Source organism: Sciurus vulgaris, assembly GCF_902686455.1.
Source record: "Sciurus vulgaris genome assembly, chromosome: X".
In the NCBI taxonomy this organism is placed as follows: Eukaryota; Metazoa; Chordata; class Mammalia; order Rodentia; family Sciuridae; genus Sciurus; species Sciurus vulgaris.
In genome coordinates, this window is record NC_136471.1 from 2,563,661 (window position 1) to 2,575,096 (window position 11,436).

At 63.0% G+C, this 11,436-nt stretch overlaps 2 protein-coding genes across 2 annotated transcripts; one reads left to right on the top strand and one right to left on the bottom strand.

Annotated features, from left to right (window-relative positions):
- The first annotated feature begins 575 nt into the window (after positions 1 to 575).
- LOC306651170 (paraneoplastic antigen-like protein 6B) lies at positions 576 to 4,250 on the top strand. The gene is made up of 3 exons (XM_079123655.1): positions 576 to 1,130; positions 1,369 to 2,627; positions 2,667 to 4,250. Exons 2-3 carry the CDS (start codon positions 1,506 to 1,508, stop codon positions 2,955 to 2,957), a joined length of 1,413 nt encoding a protein of 470 aa, XP_078979781.1. The 5' UTR covers positions 576 to 1,130; positions 1,369 to 1,505; the 3' UTR covers positions 2,958 to 4,250.
- A 2,114-nt stretch (positions 4,251 to 6,364) lies between these two features.
- Positions 6,365 to 8,951, bottom strand: LOC306651684 (paraneoplastic antigen-like protein 6B). The gene is made up of 2 exons (XM_079124391.1): positions 8,610 to 8,951; positions 6,365 to 8,372 (listed from the first exon to the last, which is right to left on the bottom strand). Exon 2 carries the CDS (start codon positions 8,233 to 8,235, stop codon positions 6,784 to 6,786), a length of 1,452 nt encoding a protein of 483 aa, XP_078980517.1. The 5' UTR covers positions 8,236 to 8,372; positions 8,610 to 8,951; the 3' UTR covers positions 6,365 to 6,783.
- Positions 8,952 to 11,436: the final 2,485 nt, after the last annotated feature.

Here is an 11,436-nt window from a genome sequence, read left to right on the forward strand (position 1 = left end):
CTGGGCCAAGAGTGCAACCCCTGCCCCCAGCTCATCAGGCTGTGGAGGGCCCAGCGGGCAGGGGAAAACTTGAGCACCCTGCTCCCAGCAGAATGCCTCTTCCTACTCACACTCAGGCAGAGGCCCCAGAGACCCCAGTTGTGTCTCTGACAAGAGGAGGCAGGGACTTGCCAAAGGACAGGCAGTAAGATAATACAGGCCCAAGGAGCTGGGCTCAAAGCAGCGAAACCGGTTCTTGGGTCTTGGGTCTTGCAGCGCGCAGAGCAGGAAAGGCCTGGGCAAACCCGAGAGAGAGCGCGGTCACCCTCCTGCGGGAGGGCAGTAAAGCGCCTAGGTCCTTGGTATACCCATCGCGCTCCACTGAGATGGGCAGCGCCTGGATAGATGCACCCTCGGTGGGGTGGCGTGGTGAGCACACAAACGCACGCGGCACCCACCTCGTGGAATCACACCTGGACCCAGTGCCCCTCGCCTGGCCCAGCGACCAGACCAATCCTCTCCTGGGTGGGGATGGAAAAGAGGACAGCAGGCTAAGAAGCCCCAGAGCACCTGCTCCCCGCCCCTGGCCAGAACGCAGCAGCGCAGCTGGGCCCACCCCTGGCCGCTTTCTAGTAGACACCTTGGGTGCAGACCCCTGGCCACTCTGGCACCCCGAGGGCACGTGCCGGTGGACCCCAGACGCGGGACCCGCTGGGGAGAGCCGAAGGCGTGGGGTCTCGAGACACCGACACCCAGACCCCCCCCCCGGGGGGGCTCCACCTGTGCCAGGGCGGGAGCGGGGGCGGGAGGAGGAGCAGGTGACGTCACCCGCGGTCCCCGGGTGCCCGCGGCGGCGGCGACAGCCCGGCCGCGTGACCCGCGCGCGCCAATGGCCCGGCGGTCTCCGGGGCGACGCGGAGGGTCCGCGCTCCACCGCCACCGCGCCCCCGCCCCGCGTCCGCACTGCAGAGAGCGGTGGCGAGCAGGCGCCGGCGCACTGGCCCACGTGCCGCGCCGAGAGAGCGAGAGCCGGAGGCAGAGCCAGCGACAGGGCGAGGGAGCGAGGGGCGACTGACCCCGCCGCCGCTCTGCGCAGCCCGGAGCCCGTGCCGCGGGGCCCGGGACTAGGAAGGACCCCGCCCCAGCCGGAGGTACCGTACCCCGGGAGGGGCCGCTTGGCCCGGGGAGACCCCAGGGCCCTCCGCCCGAGCCGGCCCAACTGCAGCAGCCCGCGGGGCCCCCGGGGGGCGGCGTGGGAGGGGCGCTGTGCCGGCGGGCTCCCGCAGGGACCCGGGCAGGGTCGGGCGGGGGTCGGGACAGGAGGGGCGGCCGGGGTGGGAGTGGGGGGGTTGGGCATTAACCTCGCTGTCGCCCCGTTCGCATTCACAGGCTGTGGAGACCTGGGCTGTTCTCCCCCAGTCCTAGGCTCCCGCCCCAGGGCGTTTTCCCCCAGTAACAGCCTGGTCAGCCCCGGGAGCTGCTCCCTGCCCCTAATATCAGCCCAGCGTGGGCCGAAATTTCGGGCGATGGCGGTGACGATGCTGCAGGACTGGTGCAGGTGGATGGGCGTCAACGCTCGCAGGGGCCTGCTCATCTTGGGCATCCCGGAGGACTGTGATGAAGCCGAATTCCAAGAGTCCCTGGAGGCTGCCCTGTGGCCTATGGGCCACTTTACTGTGCTGGGCAAAGTGTTTCGAGAGGAGGATAACGCCACTGCGGCCCTGGTCGAGCTTGACCGGGAAGTCAACTATGCTTTGGTCCCCAGGGAAATCCCGGGCACCGGGGGCCCCTGGAACGTGGTCTTTGTGCCCCGTTGCTCGGGCGAGGAGTTTCTCGGTCGCGTGCTCCACTTCCTGGAGCAACAGGGGCAGACGGTGGAAAGTGTGGCCGGTGCCCTGGGTCTGGGGCTGCGCAGGGTGTGCTGGCTGCGATCCGTCAGTCAGGCGATCCAGCCCTGGGTGGAGACTGTGAGGTACCAGCGCCTGGGCGTGTTTTCCGGGAGGGACCAGCCAGCCCCCGGGGAGGAATCCTTTGAGGCCTGGCTAGACCACACCACTGACATGCTGCATGTGTGGCAGGGGGTCTCGGAAAGGGAGAGGAGGAGGAGGCTGATGGAAGGCTTGCGAGGGACCGCCCTGCAGCTAGTGCACGGGCTCCTGGCGGAGAATCCCGCCAGGACTGCGCAGGACTGCCTGGCGGCCCTGATCCAAGTGTTTGGAGACAACGAGTCCCAGGCTACCATCCGGGTGAAGTGTTTGACTGCTCAGCAGCAGTCAGGCGAGCGTCTCTCTGCCTTCGTGTTGCGGCTGGAAGTCCTTCTGCAGAAAGCCATCGCGAAGGGGGCCCTGGCCAGGGCCTCCGCTGACCACGTGCGCCTGAGGCAGGTGCTCACCAGGGCCAACCTGATCGAGCCTCTGGAAGAAGCCCTGAGGAAGCTGAGAATGGTTGGGAGGTCTCCCACATTCCTGGAAATGCTAGGGCTCGTCCGCGAGTCCGAGGCATGGGAGGCCAGTCTAGCTGGGAGCGTTAGGGCCCCGGCAGAGGAAGGGGCTGGTGCCCACGCTGATGCCCAGGCTGATGCCAGGGCCAATGCTAATGCAGAGGATGAGAAGGTGGAGAAGGAGGAAGAGGAGGTGGGCCAGCAGCAGGAGGAGGTGGTGGTGGAGGGGGAACAGGAGGAGGAGGAGGAGGAGGAGGAGGAGGGGGAAAGGGAAGACCAAGGCCATGATCATGCCCCTGCAGGCCTAGGCCAGGAAGGACCCACTGAGGCCCCAGGGGGCCCCACCCCAGCTCAGATGGGCAGTGCTTCTGACGCCAGCCCAGGAGGGCCTGGTTGTGGGCCTGGGGGCCTGGCCCAGGCAGAAGAGCAGGAAGCTGAGGAGCCCCTGCTGGAGGGGCTCAAGGACATCCCAGAGGAGTCGGGAAATGAGGATGGAGCTGGGGAGACTGGCCACCCTGAGTCCTCCCCAGGCAAATAGGCTCAGAGGGCCCAGGGGCCTCCTCTCCTCTCAGGCAGCAGAGCCCTGGAGGCAGGGGCAGGCCAGGCCAGGGCCTCCGCCTCACCCCACATCAGAAGCAGGGCCCAGGGCAGGGCTTGCCCAGCCCAGAGCAAGCCCCTGGATGCCCCCAGCTCTCCAAAGAGGCCCTGGCCACCACCACCAGACCTTCCCGGTGACCCCAGTGACCACGTTTGGCACCAAATGGAGCAGGAGAGGTGCCGGGCCCCATGGAAGCCCCAGCCCCAGTCCTGGCCTAGATGGGGGGCTGAAGACACCTGCCACCTGCACTGGACTGGGAGACATTGGGGGAAAAGTCCATCTCAAGGGTGCCAGCTGCCTGGCTCTCCCAACAGGGGCATACCCACCCCCATTCACTGTCCCCAGGACAGGCTGCTCCCTGTCCCCGGGAGCCCACCCTTATCCGTAGGCCCCATAGTGACCCACCTCAAGCAAACACCCGCCCCCACACTAGCCATCGTTCCTGTGCAAAGCCGTGAGGTGTGTGTGAAGCCCGGGCGGAGGTCCCTGCCCTCGCCGCCGGCCACCTCCAGGCCCGGGCTCGTGCCGTGAGCTTCTGGGCGAGCCAAGGCCCTGCTCGCTCCTGTCCAGTGTCGTGAGCTCAACCTCTGCTTTCTCGGTGTAGATCTAGGCCAGCTGCCTGCCGCTTGTTCTCGTGGAGATGTGTGTGTGTTCTTATCTGAGCAGTTCCTCCCAGGAGGCCCTGAGCCCAGTCCCCAGGAGACGGAGACCCGGCCGGCGGGAAGGATGGACGGCGAGGGCGTGGCTGACGCCCACGGCGTGGTGGTGACTGCGGCCTCGCCTCGGGCAGGAAGCACCGGACCTTGGATGGAGGGGGAGGGCCCGGGCCTGCGCGTGGACGTTCCAGCCCTGTTGTCGCTTGTGACTCAGTTTCCTCGGCTTGGGGGTGTTCCCTGTCGTGCTTTGCAGTGTGCCGTGACTGTCCTGTGCCAGCCGTGTAGGGCAGGGGCCGCCCCACAGCAAGTCAGCCAGCCCCTCAGGGGGTTCCCGGTTGGAAGTGAGTGCTCATTGCCAGAGGCCATGGTCCTGGCGAGAGGCAGACCTGGGGCCCTCAGGAAGGGAGAAGGTGGCCGGAGGGCCCCAGCGTGGCGGCCAGCGAGGAGACACCTGTCTGCAGCCCCAGGAGGAGGGGGGCCCGGGACCTGTGGCCCTCGAGTGGTCGTGAGGAGTCCCTTTAGGTGTTGTCATCCCCTTCTCTTCAATGGTTTCTGTACATGTTTCTCTTCAATAAATCTCATGGATGTTCCAGCTGAGTCTTGTGCTTCCATTAGGGATGGGATGGGGCGAGCGGAGGGGACACAGTGGCAGGGTTAAAATGTTGGGGTTCGTGTGGGTAAGGTCCATCAAGTGCTATCGGGTTCCCTGGGCTTCTCCACTGTACAGATGAAGGACAGGATCTTGCAAGTAGCTAAAATGCAATGGCTTGGAAAATACAAGCTGGCCAACCAGGATGGAGGAGGATTGCTGACATGGTTTGTGAGAAATAACCATCACTGATGAGCCACATCCATAGTCATAATGTCATGTTTTCTCTCATTTCCATATCAATCACCAACATAGCCCCTTAATGATAACATTGGGGAGGATCTTTTCTATTCTGATGAATAAAGCAACTGATTAACTGTAGCATGATTATCTATCAATATATCCTATACATATTTGCATGTGCTATACTTTATGTTACCAGCAGCAGATAAGACTTATGTACACAGACATTGCCACAAACTCTTGGGTTACAGAAGCATGACTATAGGAGACACAAATTTTTCAACTGCATTATAATATTATGGGACCACCTTCTTATATGCCATTGGTCATGTGATTTTATTTCCAATATCTCTGCTATCTTCGTATTGGTGTATGTTTTTTAGAACTATTTTGTTGCAAAGGGTCCTTCATCTGTACAGTGGAGAAGCTCTGAGCTAGCAATGGCCACCTGTTGGCAAGGTGGCCTGGAGAATGTCACCACCCACTCATTCCCAAGGGACCAGGGGAGCCAGGCAGACAGTGCCAATGGTCAGAATACTTTTATTTATTTATTAGTGGTGCTAGGGAGAATTGAACCCAGTGCCTCACATGTGTTAGGCAACCACTCTGCCACTGAACTATAGATGCGGCCCTGGTGTCTGTTTAACCAGAAAGATTCACTTTGAAATCTTAACTGTGTGCATTTTGATCCATGACATTTACGTGAAACCTGTGCTGCTTCTGTAATGAATACTATGAAATACTGGATCTGATGTAAATCTTGTGTTTTGCTGACCTCTTCTGACATTACTCCACTGGAATAAGTAATGCCCACCTGCACCCACCTGCATGCACTCAGCAGGCACCGGCCACCGAGGGAACCCGATAGCACTTGATGGACCTTGCCCACATGAACCCCAACATTTTAACCCTGCCACTGTGTCCCCTCCGCTCGCCCCATCCCATCCCTAATGGAAGCACAAGACTCAGCTGGAACATCCATGAGATTTATTGAGAGAAACATGTACAGAAACCATTGAAGAGAAGGGGATGACAACACCTAAAGGGACTCCTCACGACCACTCGAGGCCACAGGTCCCGGGCCCCCCTCCTCCTGGGGCTGCAGACAGGTGTCTCCTCGCTGGCCGCCACGCTGGGGCCCTCCGGCCACCTTCTCCCTTCCTGAGGGCCCCAGGTCTGCCTCTCGCCAGGACCATGGCCTCTGGCAATGAGCACTCACTTCCAACCGGGAAACCCCCTGAGGGGCTGGCTGACTTGCTGTGGGGCGGCCCCTGCCCTACACGGCTGGCACAGGACAGTCACGGCACACTGCAAAGCACGACAGGGAACACCCCCAAAGCCGAGGAAACTGAGTCACAAGCGACAACAGGGCTGGAACGTCCACGCGCAGGCCCGGGCCCTCCCCCTCCATCCAAGGTCCGGTGCTTCCTGCCCGAGGCGAGGCCGCAGTCACCACCACGCCGTGGGCGTCAGCCACGCCCTCGCCGTCCATCCTTCCCGCCGGCCGGGTCTCCGTCTCCTGGGGACTGGGCTCAGGGCCTCCTGGGAGGAACTGCTCAGATAAGAACACACACACATCTCCACGAGAACAAGCGGCAGGCAGCTGGCCTAGATCTACACCGAGAAAGCAGAGGTTGAGCTCACGACACTGGACAGGAGCGAGCAGGGCCTTGGCTCGCCCAGAAGCTCACGGCACGAGCCCGGGCCTGGAGGTGGCCGGCGGCGAGGGCAGGGACCTCCGCCCGGGCTTCACACACACCCTCACGGCTTTGCACAGGAACGATGGCTAGTGTGGGGGCGGGGTGTTTGCTTGAGGTGGGTCACTATGGGGCCTACGGATAAGGGTGGGCTCCCGGGGACAGGGAGCAGCCTGTCCTGGGGACAGTGAATGGGGGTGGTATGCCCCTGTTGGGAGAGCCAGGCAGCTGGCACCCTTGAGATGGACTTTTCCCCAATGTCTCCCAGTCCAGTGCAGGTGGCAGGTGTCTTCAGCCCCCCATCTAGGCCAGGACTGGGGCTGGGGCTTCCATGGGGCCCGGCACCTCTCCTGCTCCATTTGGTGCCAAACGTGGTCACTGGGGTCACCGGGAAGGTCTGGTGGTGGTGGCCAGGGCCTCTTTGGAGAGCTGGGGGCATCCAGGGGCTTGCTCTGGGCTGGGCAAGCCCTGCCCTGGGCCCTGCTTCTGATGTGGGGTGAGGCGGAGGCCCTGGCCTGGCCTGCCCCTGCCTCCAGGGCTCTGCTGCCTGAGAGGAGAGGAGGCCCCTGGGCCCTCTGAGCCTATTTGCCTGGGGAGGACTCAGGGTGGCCAGTCTCCCCAGCTCCATCCTCATTTCCCGACTCCTCTGGGATGTCCTTGAGCCCCTCCAGCAGGGGCTCCTCAGCTTCCTGCTCTTCTGCCTGGGCCAGGCCCCCAGGCCCACAACCAGGCCCTCCTGGGCTGGCGTCAGAAGCACTGCCCATCTGAGCTGGGGTGGGGCCCCCTGGGGCCTCAGTGGGTCCTTCCTGGCCTAGGCCTGCAGGGGCATGATCATGGCCTTGGTCTTCCCTTTCCCCCTCCTCCTCCTCCTCCTCCTCCTCCTCCTGTTCCTCCTCCACCACCACCTCCTCCTGCTGCTGGCCCACCTCCTCTTCCTCCTTCTCCACCTTCTCATCCTCTGCATTAGCATTGGCCCTGGCATCAGCCTGGGCATCAGCGTGGGCACCAGCCCCTTCCTCTGCCGGGGCCCTAACGCTCCCAGCTAGACTGGCCTCCCATGCCTCGGACTCGCGGACGAGCCCTAGCATTTCCAGGAATGTGGGAGACCTCCCAACCATTCTCAGCTTCCTCAGGGCTTCTTCCAGAGGCTCGATCAGGTTGGCCCTGGTGAGCACCTGCCTCAGGCGCACGTGGTCAGCGGAGGCCCTGGCCAGGGCCCCCTTCGCGATGGCTTTCTGCAGAAGGACTTCCAGCCGCAACACGAAGGCAGAGAGACGCTCGCCTGACTGCTGCTGAGCAGTCAAACACTTCACCCGGATGGTAGCCTGGGACTCGTTGTCTCCAAACACTTGGATCAGGGCCGCCAGGCAGTCCTGCGCAGTCCTGGCGGGATTCTCCGCCAGGAGCCCGTGCACTAGCTGCAGGGCGGTCCCTCGCAAGCCTTCCATCAGCCTCCTCCTCCTCTCCCTTTCCGAGACCCCCTGCCACACATGCAGCATGTCAGTGGTGTGGTCTAGCCAGGCCTCAAAGGATTCCTCCCCGGGGGCTGGCTGGTCCCTCCCGGAAAACACGCCCAGGCGCTGGTACCTCACAGTCTCCACCCAGGGCTGGATCGCCTGACTGACGGATCGCAGCCAGCACACCCTGCGCAGCCCCAGACCCAGGGCACCGGCCACACTTTCCACCGTCTGCCCCTGTTGCTCCAGGAAGTGGAGCACGCGACCGAGAAACTCCTCGCCCGAGCAACGGGGCACAAAGACCACGTTCCAGGGGCCCCCGGTGCCCGGGATTTCCCTGGGGACCAAAGCATAGTTGACTTCCCGGTCAAGCTCGACCAGGGCCGCAGTGGCGTTATCCTCCTCTCGAAACACTTTGCCCAGCACAGTAAAGTGGCCCATAGGCCACAGGGCAGCCTCCAGGGACTCTTGGAATTCGGCTTCATCACAGTCCTCCGGGATGCCCAAGATGAGCAGGCCCCTGCGAGCGTTGACGCCCATCCACCTGCACCAGTCCTGCAGCATCGTCACCGCCATCGCCCGAAATTTCGGCCCACGCTGGGCTGATATTAGGGGCAGGGAGCAGCTCCCGGGGCTGACCAGGCTGTTACTGGGGGAAAACGCCCTGGGGCGGGAGCCTAGGACTGGGGGAGAACAGCCCAGGTCTCCACAGCCTGTGAATGCGAACGGGGCGACAGCGAGGTTAATGCCCAACCCCCCCACTCCCACCCCGGCCGCCCCTCCTGTCCCGACCCCCGCCCGACCCTGCCCGGGTCCCTGCGGGAGCCCGCCGGCCACAGCGCCCTCCCACGCCGCCCCCCGGGGGCCCCGCGGGCTGCTGCAGTTGGGCCGGCTCGGGCGGAGGGCCCTGGGGTCTCCCCGGGCCAAGCGGCCCCTCCGGGGTACGGTACCTCCGGCTGGGGCGGGGTCCTTCCTAGTCCCGGGCCCCGCGGCACGGGCTCCGGGCTGCGCAGAGCGGCGGCGGGGTCAGTCGCCCCTCGCTCCCTCGCCCTGTCGCTGGCTCTGCCTCCGGCTCTCGCTCTCTCGGCGCGGCACGTGGGCCAGTGCGCCGGCGCCTGCTCGCCACCGCTCTCTGCAGTGCGGACGCGGGGCGGGGGCGCGGTGGCGGTGGAGCGCGGACCCTCCGCGTCGCCCCGGAGACCGCCGGGCCATTGGCGCGCGCGGGTCACGCGGCCGGGCTGTCGCCGCCGCCGCGGGCACCCGGGGACCGCGGGTGACGTCACCTGCTCCTCCTCCCGCCCCCGCTCCCGCCCTGGCACAGGTGGAGCCCCCCGGGGGGGGGGTCTGGGTGTCGGTGTCTCGAGACCCCACGCCTTCGGCTCTCCCCAGCGGGTCCCGCGTCTGGGGTCCACCGGCACGTGCCCTCGGGGTGCCAGAGTGGCCAGGGGTCTGCACCCAAGGTGTCTACTAGAAAGCGGCCAGGGGTGGGCCCAGCTGCGCTGCTGCGTTCTGGCCAGGGGCGGGGAGCAGGTGCTCTGGGGCTTCTTAGCCTGCTGTCCTCTTTTCCATCCCCACCCAGGAGAGGATTGGTCTGGTCGCTGGGCCAGGCGAGGGGCACTGGGTCCAGGTGTGATTCCACGAGGTGGGTGCCGCGTGCGTTTGTGTGCTCACCACGCCACCCCACCGAGGGTGCATCTATCCAGGCGCTGCCCATCTCAGTGGAGCGCGATGGGTATACCAAGGACCTAGGCGCTTTACTGCCCTCCCGCAGGAGGGTGACCGCGCTCTCTCTCGGGTTTGCCCAGGCCTTTCCTGCTCTGCGCGCTGCAAGACCCAAGACCCAAGAACCGGTTTCGCTGCTTTGAGCCCAGCTCCTTGGGCCTGTATTATCTTACTGCCTGTCCTTTGGCAAGTCCCTGCCTCCTCTTGTCAGAGACACAACTGGGGTCTCTGGGGCCCTCTGCCTGAGTGTGAGTAGGAAGAGGCATTCTGCTGGGAGCAGGGTGCTCAAGTTTTCCCCTGCCCGCTGGGCCCTCCACAGCCTGATGAGCTGGGGGCAGGGGTTGCACTCTTGGCCCAGAGGGCCGCATGGGTGTCCCATCACCCTGAGGCCTCCATCCGTCTGGCCCCAAGTCAGCCTTCCAAAGGTCCTGGCCTTTTCCTTTGCTTCCTGGGCTAGTCACTGCGCGAGGGCAGTGCTGCCTCGGTGTCAGTCCCTGCGAGCCTGGCCACGCTGACTCTGACCTGCCACAGGAGTCAAGGGCGGTGTGAACAGCCTCTCTACCAGTCAGATGGAAAAGAGTTTCACACCAGCTCACACCTCCGGTGTGGTTGCCGGACCCGCTTCTTTTTCCCTGCCTGGCACACTCTTTGGCGACTTGCTTTTCCCAGTACAGCTGTACTGGTCGAGGTTTCCCCCTGGGTGCCCAGCTTGCTCACCCACCACCCTGATCTGTTTGTCTAAGACCCTATGAAGAGGCACTTGGGCTGTTCCCAGTGTTGGGCTGTTACAGACACTGCTGCCGCCCACGCCCTGCATGCGTCTCTGAGCTGTCATCAGTGAGAGAGGCTCCAGGGTGTAGAGCAAGAAGTGGCTGTGCTGGGTCTTGGGCTGTGCCCATCGCTGCCGTGACCAGGTGCTGTTCATTGGTTTTTTTCCTCCCGTGAATGACTGAACCCATGTTCCCTCCCACCATCATCATGGGAGCGGCCCTGAGAGCCCCACAGCCTGAGCAACATTTGGTCTCGTCCAGCCTTGACCGTTTGTCCATCCCAAGGGGAGAATGCTACCTTGTCATCACGTGCCTTGCATTCCCTTAGTCGGTGGCGAGGTTGGGCATCCTCCCACGAGTTCACCGGCCACTCCGGGTTCCTCTTCCGTCAATCTCCTTTGCTTCTCCCCTCCCCATCCCAGAGACATATCGCTGGCCGGGGTCCAGGAGAAAGTTGCTAGCATCAAGATCGAAGGCATTCTCATTTTGAACACTCAGCCATTGCCCAGAAGCAGGTCACATTGGAGTTGGCCTCGTGGTGGGACTTTGGCTTGCCTGTGTGGTCTTGCTCCCCAGGCTTTTCCGCCCCCTGCAGGGGTCGGGGGTGGTAAATGTTGGGGGTTGTGCTTTGGATGTGAGGTGTGCCCCAGAAGCTCCTGTGTCAATGCAGGAATGTTCAGAAGGGACACAATCAGGTCATGAGAGCTGCAACCTAACCTGTGGATCCATGCATTCGATGGGTTAATAATCTGAAAGGACTACTGTAGTGGGTGGTAACTGTAGGCAGGTGGGGCACGACTGGAGGGTCACTGGGGGCCCTACCCTTGGGGATTACATCTTGTCTCTCTGGCTTCTCCCTCTGTCTCTCTACTTCCTGGCTGCCACAAAGCGAGCAGCTTTCCTCCACATCACGCACCCCTCCACCCGGCCAAGATGTGCTGCCTCACCTCAGGCCCAGAGCAATGGAGCTGGCCAGCTGGCTGGCAATGGACTGAAGCTCTGAAAATGTGACCGCAAAACAAACTTTTCCTCCTCCGAATGGCTTACTGTCAGGTATTTTGTCCACTGCGATGACAAGCTGACTAACCCATTGTGCAAACCAAGAAACAGGTGTCTTTGGTCACAAACCAGCTCCCTCCGTTGGCGTCATGTGTCTAATCCTTCCCCTTCTCCTTCAGGACCCATACTGCCTGTTCTGACACAGGCCAACTATTGCACTTAACACCCGTCGTGAGAATTTCTATCTCCTCGACATCAGTGTTAGACTCGCCATGGCTTATACCAC

Excerpts from the sequence above, each read along its gene's own strand:
- LOC306651170 (XM_079123655.1), top strand. The coding sequence starts at position 1,506 with ATGGCGGTGACGATGCTGCAGGACTGGTGCAGGTGGATGGGCGTCAAC. Across the intron at positions 2,628-2,666 it reads AGGAGGTGGGCCAGCAGCAG|GAGGAGGAGGAGGAGGGGGA; the intron begins GAGGAGGTGGTG and ends GAGGAGGAGGAG.
- LOC306651684 (XM_079124391.1), bottom strand. The coding sequence starts at position 8,235 with ATGGCGGTGACGATGCTGCAGGACTGGTGCAGGTGGATGGGCGTCAAC.